Raw genomic sequence first — 11,285 nt, 5'->3', positions numbered from 1 at the left:
TTTGAGTGAGAGGACCAACGTGAGTGAACCTTTAGTCTCACACATGTATGCACTTTGGCTTAAAGGTCCAGTGTGTAATAGTTGGCGACAACTAATGGTGAGATGGCAGATTCCACTCACCCCTTCCTTAACCAAGTGGCCTACTCCTACGGTGGCCTACACAAACGAGAAAGGATGCAAACTCTGTTTTACAACCCTTCACAGTCTTTCACTTTCTCCACTGTGTCCGTCTTCTTCTTTGGTTTAAGCGCGGGGTTTATATGGGGTGGAGTCCGCTGGAGGTCGCTGGTCTGTGAAACAGTGGACGCTCAGTTATTTATACGTTAAGTCTGCGAGTCTGAGCAGCTGAGCAGTGATTTATGCAATCACTGTGCTGCCTCACAGAGATCAACTGAAGCTGAGCTTCTACTGGTCTCAATGCGCCGTGCTGCTGCGGCTATGTACGAGTAGAAAATGGTGTCAGACAATCTGTGATAAACAGCTGATTCTGAGCGGACTAGTCATAACGAAAGTTGGTCGAGTTCTAGCGAACGCTTAGTCAGCGCGTTTTTGACCATTTATTATAGAGGCCGCTGTAGAGCAATCGCCTCTAGCGGAGTCATTCTTCTTCTTCGTGTGTGTAATAAGCTTCTGCTTCCAAATGTGAAACACGTGCTATGGCTGGTTTGTCCGTTCTGCATTGCTGTAGAAACATGGCTGCCTCCATAAAGCAAGGCCATAGCCGAAAGTGCACGGAAAAAAAGTGAAACCCGGATGTTTTTGTTTCAAAGCAATTATACATTTAGACAAACATACTTATGGGCAGTCTATTCAACTTCCTGCCAATAAATCCACCTAAATGTTACACACTGGACCTTTAAATGACTCTGTTTTGAAGTGAAGTCTTAATTTTACCGTGAATATTTAGACATGTACCCTGTCATATCATAGACGTCACACAGTGGCATGTCGAGGTTAATGTTAAAACAAACACGGATCATGTGCTCAAACAAATTCCACTCAGAGACGGACGACGACCAAGAAAGTTAATTGAGCTTATTGTGTAAATCCGTCGGTAATTCTCAGCATAGCAAGGCTGTGTGCATATCTACAGCACTCAGTTTTTAAATGTCATTAGATTCTGGTGGTACTAATGATGTCACGTCATGCTAACAGACCAGGAAATAGGGACAAGGAAACATCGAGGGAAATATCTCAGTTAGAATGGTGTCGTAAAGGAAACACCGTATCACAGTGGTATCTCAGGTTTGAACATATCATTTAATAGACATTTTAATGAAATAAAAGCATTCAGATCAGCGAGTGAAGGAGGCATGTTCGATACTTATTATATACAGTAGATGCAGGAATTTGAAGTCCCAGGGGGCTTGAAGTTGAACATGAGGGAAAATGAGGAGTTCTGCTGAGCGTCTTCCACCGTTTTCCCCTTTTTCGATGCGATTTTGGTTTTTGCTGACTTTAACAACTCTGTGCTTGGTCCAAACCCCCAAAACACTTCTTTTCTTTGCTTAGAGCTCACTTTCCTAGTCAGGTTAATTGTGCGTGTTGAATCAACCATTTGGCCCTGATTCAACTGCAAGTGAAAGCGTACAATACACAACAACAACTCTGGCGTTCTCATGTCTCCTGAAGCTACAGTGGCCGAGTTCTTAAGCAGTGCCTGGAAGAGACATCATTGTAGGATTTGCTCGGTCAGAATATACGAATGAACACAAACGTGACACCAGTGTCTGTGACATTAAAATACACCCTTAACATGATTTCTGATTGGGTTTCCGCAGCCGCGCTCTTGTTTTTCGCTCATCGCTTTAAACACGGGGTGTTCTTTTCATTCACATTTGTGTACAAAATGTGTTCAGATAAGGGGAAAATGTAACAAGCCTTTTCTCCGAATTACACAAATGTGTATTATGTGTAGTTATGTGTGTGTGTGTATCCTCTTTGTCATATGGAATGATGTGTAAAATGACTGCAGTTTTGCAGGATGAGCTAAAGGATCTGTTCCAGAGCATATTTAGGTCAATGAAGCTCAGTGTCAATGGCCGAATTAATCTTCTACTGCAGGAGCTGTGGGTCCATATTAAAACAACATTCCTCCTCCTTTCTGTACATTATGTACAGTCATGCAATGTTGGAGTGTTGTGTGACCCCTGTATCACTGTGTGATGAGTGATTTAAACAGAAACAAATGAGGGATATGCACCATGTAAGCACAGTATCAGCTTAATTAATGGAAGTTTTAAAGGGCCATTCCAGTGATTTCTTATTGCACTTCCATAAATGTGACACTTGTAGCCGAGGCCAAATATTCTTGATTCTACATCTGCTCAGTACTCTGTGGGTTTTTCTTTTTGTTTGTTTGTTTGTTGTTGTGGTTTTCGGTTTTTTTTTTAAGACTCTCCAAGCCTCAGCTGAGACACCTGGATGTTGGCACTTCTTTATTTATTTTTATTTCCCCTAGTCTATGTGACTGGGCCAGGACTAATTGATCGCCGAACACAACTGTAAATTAGCTATTACTCTGTGTTTCCCGTGAATGGTCCTATGAAATTAACATTCTCAATACAGCAGGTATGCACAAAAAACTAAAAAAAAAGTACTCGACAGCCTAAAAATCATATCCTAAAGCAGAATGCTCTGTTAAGTTCCAGTGTGTAGGAATTAGTGACATCTCACGGGGAGACTGTAGATTGGAACAAATGGAGGACTCTCCACTCACTCCCGAGCATGTCAGAAAATGACAGTGGCCTTCACCATTATCATTTGTGCTTTTAAAAAATGCAAAATGAACATCTTAGCTGGTTTTTGCGTTCGGGGCTGCTCGAGCAACATGACGAGGCAAGATGGCAGCCTCTGTAAAGCTAGGCTTAAGTACACTTAAAAGCCAATTAACACTACACTCGTTTTGATTTAAAGTGGCTATACCCGTGTACAAACACACTTTGTTGGTAGTGTATTTAATCTATTTGAATACCTTTCTTTTCCTAAATGTTACACACTGGACCTTTAACTCTCTTCATGCTGTCAGCTGAAGTATGGCATATTCCCAAAAAAAGTATCACAATGAATGTAAGGAAACGAAAACAAAACACAACTTGTGAGCAATTGGGTCCTTTCCCCCGTTCACGATCCATCACTACTTCATATCCAGAGGTCGACCAGTGAGCACTGTTTGCACTTTTCCCTTCTATACAAAAGGTGAACCTGCTGAAAACAAACCAACAAACACTGGTAGATAAATGGTGTCGAAAGCTGCAGGGTGGCTCCACCTACATGTAGTTAGACGCTCACTTGTATGTTATCTTATTTAGAAACCACTTTATTATTATTATTATTATCACTTTTATTGTTGTTGTTGTTGTTATTATTATTACATTGTACACCACTTGTTGTGACTTCACATTTGCTGTATTTCCTCCATGTCCGAGTTCAGTGTTGACTCTCTCATCATGGACAAACTGTTTGAAGTTATAATACAATATTATTCTGTGTCTCTTTGGTGTTTTTGCAGTGATACAACAACTTCCTCCTTGTCGATGCAGGCACAACAATGCTGGTTCATGCTGTCGCACTTTTAGGAAATGAGACCGAAAACCATGTTAACACCCCCCACACACACACACACACACACACGTACACACATTGCAAAGGGAAGCATCCAAAGTCACGGGAATAGTGACACAGAAACCATGAAGTGTAATATTTTGCAACATTAGTACCATTCCAATAAAGTTTTACTGGTAAAATTCTACTGGAATTGCGCACATGCGCGTGTGTGTGTGTGTGTGTCTTGATGTTGTCTGGCATAAAACACGGACCTTATCAGGATCAGTAGTCCTTATGGAAACTAAAACCTGGTCTTAGTGAGGCAGAACCTACTGGTTACGTTTATGGCGATATGAGATACAGCCTACAGTACAGTTAGGTTATGGTTAAGCTTTTGGGATAATCATTTAGATACATCATTTATGTTATCTTTTTTAAAATGCTGTTTTAGTCAAGTTTCACATCGCATTTTTCAATTTGCCTTATTTATTACATATATTTGTTTGAGTCTCACTATTATCTTTTGTTTGTTTATTACTAAAATGTTATTTATATTTAACTTTGTAGTTATTTATTTATTTAAATATAACTCTAGCGGTGGTGTTTTCCTCATTTGCAATCTGTTGAGTCAGCGTTTCATCAGCTCACTTTTTTGTGTGTGCATGATCGATTCACGTCTCAGTTGCGTGCGAGGTGTGTGTGTGTTTAGGGGGGCGGGGTTATGTGAAGCACTTTGTGCTACATTTGGCTAAAATATGTAATAAAGAGCGATTGATTGACTGGTTGTCAATCACAGTTTACATATGTATTTATATAATATCCCGTGCGCTGAAAACGAGACAATTCCACCTTAAATGCCTTTTGCGTCTGCGTCTGAGACCATCGGCGCCATCTTCGGTCTACCTTAAGCGCACAATGTGGCCAACGAACGCAAGCGTACCAGCCAGGCTTCCGTCCTCATTCTCCTGCCGGGGGATCGCACTCCGGCTGCTCAGCTTTGACACAGCAGCGTCACTTGTGAGACAACAGACGCACTCGGGCCAAAGCCTCATCCGCACCCGCAGGAGAAGATGTCCGAGCCCAACAAGTACCGAGAGTGGATCCTGGAGACAATCGACTCTCTCCGCTCGAGGAAAGCCCGTCCAGACCTGGAGAGGATTTGTCGAATGGTCCGGAGACGACACGGGTCAGACCCGGACCGAACCAGGACAGAACTGGAAAAACTGATTCAAGAGCAGACCGTGCTCAAAGTTAGCTACAAGGGCTCCATCTCTTACCGAAACGCGGCGAAGGTGCAGAGGAAAAGCAGAAAGAAGAGTGAGTTTACGGCGGCTGGCGGCGGCGGTGGCGTCGGCGGCGGCGCGGAGGCAGCGAGGGAGAGAACCAAACACGATCATCTGAACAACAACGGCGACAGTGCGCACAGCTTCAGCGACCAGGAGGAGGCAGAGGAGTCGGAGCCCAGCCCAGATCCCCACACTCAAACATCAGCCAGCACCGCTGCCAAGAAGCTGAAGCCTGCCTCCAGCCCAAGTAGCGGAAACGGGTGCCTCTGCTGTGGCGCAACAACGGGCTGCGCCGTCGGGAGCGGCTGTAAAGAGGAGAAAGCAAGTGCAGCGAGAGACAAGAGATTAGGAGAGCGGGTTCTGGGGGGCTGCCCGCCGCCCAGTCCCGGACTGGGGACAAGCACGTACCACCATGGCGATGGCAGCAGGACAACGCCGGGAAAAGACGATGCAGTTGGCGGAGGAAACGCGCCTCGTGTGTCCGGAGCTGACAGCCAGAACAAAACTTGCTCAGGGAGCGTCAGCAGCAGCAGCAGCAGCAGCAGCAGCCTCCCTCCACAGCAGAGGCAGACTGCGCCCCACAAACCCAAACTTCGAGTCGGAGGAGGGGCAGGCACCAGAGCAGCGGGGAACCACGCCAACTCCAACCTGGGCGACAGACTGGTGGCTTCTGTTCGCAGTCTGTCCGAGAGGAGCCTCCGAGGGGCCCCCGCCGCCACTGCCACTGCCGCGACCAGAGGCCACATAAAGCCACTGGGGCTCAAGGAGATTTTGGGTTATTTGAGCAGCCAGGAGCAGCTGTCAGAGGAGAAGCTGACCCGCGGCAAAGTCAAAGTGGTCATGGAGAGAGAGGTGGCGAGAGGCAGGCTGCGCAGGACCCGCTGTGGCAACATCACTCTTCCATTGCGGGGGATGGTGGTGGAGGAGGCGATGCTGAAGAATGCGCCCGCTGACAGACTTGTGAAGAGCGCACTGCAGGACCGGAGCACGGCGAGGAAGGTGGGAAACGTCAACTTAATATTTCCAACACGCCCCAGTAACTGTGCAGAACTGAGTGTGTGCGTGTGTGCGTGTGCGCGCGCGCGTGATTTGATGGTGAAACTACTGATTAAATAAATGTATGATCGCGTCTTAAAAGCTGCACCACCAGGACGCACGCGCTCAGCGCCCTGCGCCAAATATTTGTTTTTTTTTCTATTAAAACCTCGACGCAAAAGTGCCTCCGTGTCTTTGTGTGTGTGTATCCGCGCGTGCGTGCCACTCGGCTTCCTGCACAAATGGTGCGGGTTCACAGTTACAGTGTATCACAGCGGCTGCACAGAAAGAGCACAGACTCCGCTCCGCTTCCCCCAACGGCTCCTCTCGGGATAAGCGCGCGCACCGTAAAGAGCGTCTGTGCACGACACGAGCACGCGCAGCCTCTGGTTTCATTGTCACATCTCGTGTCTGGGGATCAATCAACATCTGATTCCTCTCTTTCAGGAACTTTATCCGTGCGCGTCGCGGTGTCTGGGGCCTGCCGCCGCCTCCGCCGCTCGGTAGGCGGTGTCTGTCTTAAACTTGAAACGTGCCGCTGCCGCGCGCGCTGCAGGCCGGCGGAGCGAACAGCCGAGCGTCATGTATTGTTCATGCCGATCACACGTTTATTGTGTTTTGGGGCGCGATGGTAATCCCTTTGGCATGGAGAGGTTTTACTGTTGTTGTTTTCTTTTCTTCACGTCTCTCGCGTTTGTAATCACTGTCAGAGCGCGCTCGCTCTGCTCCGCTCCCGTTCCTTTCCTCTCTCTCACACACACACACACACACACACACTGGAGTTAGCCACAAAAGGTGACTTGTGTATCATGTCTGTGTGTTTTTTCCATCTACGTGTTCGGATCCCGAGCAAGAACTTTCAGATAAAACTCACGTGTTTCTCAGCCAACCCAAAGATTAACAGATTGCTTGACCCACACTTTTCTCTCTTTCATTTTAATGGTGTCTTTTTTTGTTTCGATATAAGTTTATGTTGTCACTGCAGCAACAGCAGCAGCAGCAACAACAGCAGCAGCAGCAGCTGCCCTCCCCCTCTGTCCAGGAGGAAGAGCATATGGACACAGGCAGTGAAGAAGATGAACGGGGAGAGAAAGAAGAAGAAGAAGAAGCAGCTGAGAGGGAGGATGGTGATCCCCGGAGTTCTGATGAGGAGGGAGGACTATCACCAGTAGCCATGGCAACCGAACCAGGGCTCACTGATATACCTGCAGAAGATCCTGAGATTCAGGCAGCATCAAAGCAGGGGAGCCCCCACCAGCAGCAGCAGCAGCAGCAGCACAGAGCTAAAGGTGTGTGTGAGTGTAAAGTATCACAAGTTGTGGGCATTTTTTATTGTTATAACAATTATTTCTCCTCCTTATCTGCAAGCATTGAATCAACAGCGAGTGATTTCTAGCTGAAGTGTTAAATGAAAATGTCTTGATGGAAAGTAAACAAACAAACAGAGAGTCCTTTCACTTAGCTTAACGCAGAGCATTTTGGCTGTTCAACTTTAAATTTAAGTTTAAAATGTATGTATATATATGTATATATATACATATAGTGCTATTGAATTGTTGTCAGGATAAACAGATGTAGAACAGAAACTAAATTACATTTTTCTCAGTGTGGCGTCACAAATATCAACTGTTGAAAAATCAGTTGGTGGTCCATAAAACGTTTAGAAAGTGTTCAAAATAATGAAGTTCTCTCAAACGTCTTGTTTTGTCCACAAACCAAAATCATTCAGGTGTAACGATTTCTTTGTTGTTTGGTTTAGTTGTTGTTACAGTTGTCCTCCTCTTTGAAGCTTAGAGTTGTGAATGGTTGCTCATCTTCTCTCTTTTTTGTTCCTAATCTTGAACTCCCCTCGTCCCTTCTGCATTTGGTTGCCGGTCTCTCAGGGACAGATTCTCTCATCAGGGCTCTGTCCCCACCTGTCCAGGGAGCTTCACTGTCACAGTGCAACGGCGGACACCTGGAGGACAGCGCTGTCCTCACCGATCCACAGGTAAGTGTGGGCATGAGCGTCTGTCGTGTTGCTTTGTTTATTCACCGTGCGTGAGAACCGTTTTTTGTTTTTATTTTTTTTGTATTGTATCACAGTATATATTTTTTAGATGCAATGATGCCATGCATCTCTATGGTGGCCTGGAAGTGCAAACCATTATTGCAAAACATGAAACAGCAAATTTTCAAAAGCCACAGTCCCTTACGGGAAGGGAATATACCTAATTACTTTTTAAATTTATTTAAAATTATTATAAGTTATTTATTTATTTTTAACTGCCAAGGCAAGGCTTGTGAACGCTATGGCAAAGGTTTGATATGAGAAGTAGTAAAAAGCTGAAGTCAGTGGCTCTTATTTTGAAAGCCAGTTTGCAAGAAAGTGGCGCTATATAAAATTGGCTAAATAAAGAATTTGTTTCAGGAGTTGTGTGTTTCGCATGTTGTAAATATTTTGTTGTACACAAAAATATACATTCCATTCAATTGTACTTGTTTGTTTTTTTTTCCAATTTCCAATATTGTGCTTTAACCCTGGAGTATAAATTAGCCTAGGCCAGATTATACCCCTCTCGTGTAAAGAGGTTTTGATTGTATTTACGCAACAATGACTTAACTGTTTAACATTTTTAATCCACCATGTCAATATGTGAAATGTCAAAAGTTTGTTAGTAATTATAGACTTGTTTTTGGATAAATGTATGAAACGTACTGAAGTAGTCGATGACTTCCTATATCCTACATTGTGTCCAAAACTCATTTCAAGAACATGTTTTATTTTCAGGCTAAAATCTAAATTATTCCAGGGTAAATACATGTTCCTGTTTATAAATATTAGTGAGTGAATACACTGTGTAAATACAATCAAAATCTCTCTACACAAGATGGGTATAGTCTGTTTTATTCGGGGTAACTTGCATTACATAGAAAAATCAAAACTGTAATATCGGAAATTGGAAGGAAACGAGTCGTCATCCATCCATTTATCCGCGCTCATTTTGTATTTGCATATGACCTTTGACCTCATTTCCTCTCTCTCCTCACTGGACGACACAGAATCAGCAGCAGCGTGATCCAATCAACCACACCTCCCCAGCCTTCATCGGTAAGTTGTTCCGCTTTCCGGGGTTTTTTCTTGCATGTACAGTATACGTTTTGTGGTAACAGGAAATCACGCTGCACTTCATGTTTTCCCCCCTCGCAGCTATGGAGTGTAAGACAGAGGTGGGTGTGTCGTCCTGCCTGCTCACACCCACCGCTTCCCCAGGAGACTCCGGCCTGTCTGAAGAGCGCGTGATAAATGGAGGAGTTAGCAGTGCAGGGTGAGTACGGCAGACACACTGAAGACAACATTCATCACCGTTACCCCGCATTTTTCATGTAGAATTTGCTGTAAACAAGAGCAATCCTTTTAGATGAACGGGCTAAAAAAACCAACAACTTTGGATGGTTTTAATGTTGACATGGGTAACTCCTTCCAAAGTTTAGGGGCAGCTACAGAAAAGGCCCGATCGCCCCGGGTTTTTAGTCGGGATTTTGGCACTAAAATCTAAAAGCAGCCGGTTATTAGACCTCAGAGCTCGGGATGCAGCGTTCCCGAGGGGATAAGATGGGGCCAAACTGCTTTAAAAACCAACAGTGAAATATTCAAATCGATCCTAAAATGAATAGGAAGCCAGTGGACGGAGCGCAACACAGGTGTGATGTGGTCTCTCAGCGTTATGGGCCAGCTGGAGTCGCTGGACTGACGACTGGTCTGAGACAACATACAGAGAATTACAATAAAACATTTGTCTTTAAATGCAGGGGGAAATTCCGAGGCCGAGATTTAGTAAAAGAAAAGTATCGGCCGCCTGTGCTCTACCTTCTATTTCTAGGTTTAAGAAGTCTGAGGAGGCCAGCGGAAGCCCGCTGGACTGGACAGTGTCTGATGTGGTCAGTTATTTCACAGCAGCAGGTTTCCCTGAGCAGGCAGCTGCCTTTCGGACCCAGGTGAGTAAACTGTAATTCCCTTTAAAACCATTAGAGGGCGCCACAGACTGGACTAATGGCTGTGCTTTAACCCTCCTCTCATGTAAGCTTTGCTCTCCTCATTAGGAAGTCGATGGCAAGTCTCTTCTCCTCATGCAGCGCGCCGATGTCTTGACCGGCCTGTCAATCAGGCTGGGCCCCGCCCTCAAGATCTACGAGCATCATGTGAAGGTGCTGCAGAGAACACACTTTGAGGATGACGTCTGCTAACAACGCACACGCGAAACGCCGCACAGTTATGTTTGTATCAGCATATCGCTCAAGTTCTATAAAAACGCATGCATGAAATACAGTAGGCTTTACTTTTTAAACACACACACACAGACAGACAGACATATGCCCCTCTGTTTCTCTTCCTCTTGGTCACCTACGACTGCTCTGGCCCACAAATGTCGCACAGGCCGAAACGGGATTTTCCTGGACAACAAGGACTTTCTTTTAAACGGAGCACGAATGTTTGAGGGAGAAAACAGACATCCTAAAACTGTGACACAGAGGTGTTTAAGACGGTCACGCAATCTCTCTTTATCGCTCCTCATTTACCAGCGTCAAGCACTTTCTTGATAAAACTGCGCCAGGTGGTTTGTCTCTAAACTCCATTTTTATTCAGCCTGAGTGGAAATGTGTTTCTCTTTTGCGAGGATTTCATGCTGTGGCTGTTTTTTTTTTTCTTCCGATGAACACCATAGAGACAGATGATGCTGGATTAGAAGTTGACCAAATGAAGAACATTCCCAGGAACTGGACTGGAGGGTTTATGATAGTCTCCCAACACCAGGATACAATCTGAGTTCATAATCTTATACAAACAACAAAACAAAACTGGTCGAAGCAATAATCTGATAACTCCCCCTAGATGTTTGACCTTGTCGTCTTATTGATCAGCAGGCAGTTGTTTATTTTGTAGCTTCATGTGTGTCGGCCCTTTTCCTCTATGGTCCCAGCTCGCCTCGCCTCGCCTGGAGACGGCACAGTTTAGGTTGGTTTTCCACTACAAAAATAGTACCTACTCAATGTGGGTGGATTCACACACACAAATGAGTGACTAGTGAGTTGTAAAGCAGTTGTTTTCAGTGTAACGGAATCATTAGAATCAGTTGATTAAAGATATTTGTTCAGAACTTCGCGGCAGGGTTTGTGATGCCACTCGCGATCAGCAGTGCTGTCACTAAATACACCGTGTCTAAAATATTGAGATTTTAGACGTTTCCCTGGTCATTTTTATATTAATTATTATTATTATTATTAATAATAATAATAATAATAATAATAATATTGTTATTATTATTCTTATTATTGATAATATTAACCCACGTTTTTAGGATTGTTAAAGTCTGTTTAACTGATCTACAGTCTGGCATTGTTCGGCTTGATTCTTGTGTTGGACGTCTCTTCCTGTGA

At 44.6% G+C, this 11,285-nt stretch overlaps 1 protein-coding gene across 2 annotated transcripts; it reads left to right on the top strand.

Annotated features, from left to right (window-relative positions):
* The first annotated feature begins 4,318 nt into the window (after positions 1–4,318).
* samd1b (sterile alpha motif domain containing 1b) lies at positions 4,319–10,869 on the top strand. Of its 2 annotated transcripts, none has more exons than XM_044027427.1 (7): positions 4,319–5,831; positions 6,853–7,156; positions 7,751–7,857; positions 8,910–8,958; positions 9,058–9,175; positions 9,731–9,845; positions 9,951–10,869. In XM_044027427.1, the coding sequence occupies exons 1-7, from the start codon at positions 4,617–4,619 to the stop codon at positions 10,092–10,094; spliced, it is 2,052 nt and encodes a 683-aa protein (XP_043883362.1). In that variant the 5' UTR covers positions 4,319–4,616; the 3' UTR covers positions 10,095–10,869. The 2 variants fall into 2 exon arrangements, with proteins under 2 accessions (XP_043883362.1, XP_043883361.1); XM_044027426.1 differs by having other exon boundaries at positions 6,835–7,156.
* Positions 10,870–11,285: the final 416 nt, after the last annotated feature.

Source organism: Solea senegalensis, linkage group LG6 (assembly GCF_019176455.1).
Source record: "Solea senegalensis isolate Sse05_10M linkage group LG6, IFAPA_SoseM_1, whole genome shotgun sequence".
NCBI classification, from domain to species: domain Eukaryota; kingdom Metazoa; phylum Chordata; class Actinopteri; order Pleuronectiformes; family Soleidae; genus Solea; species Solea senegalensis.
This window is presented reverse-complemented; position numbering and strand designations above follow the sequence as displayed.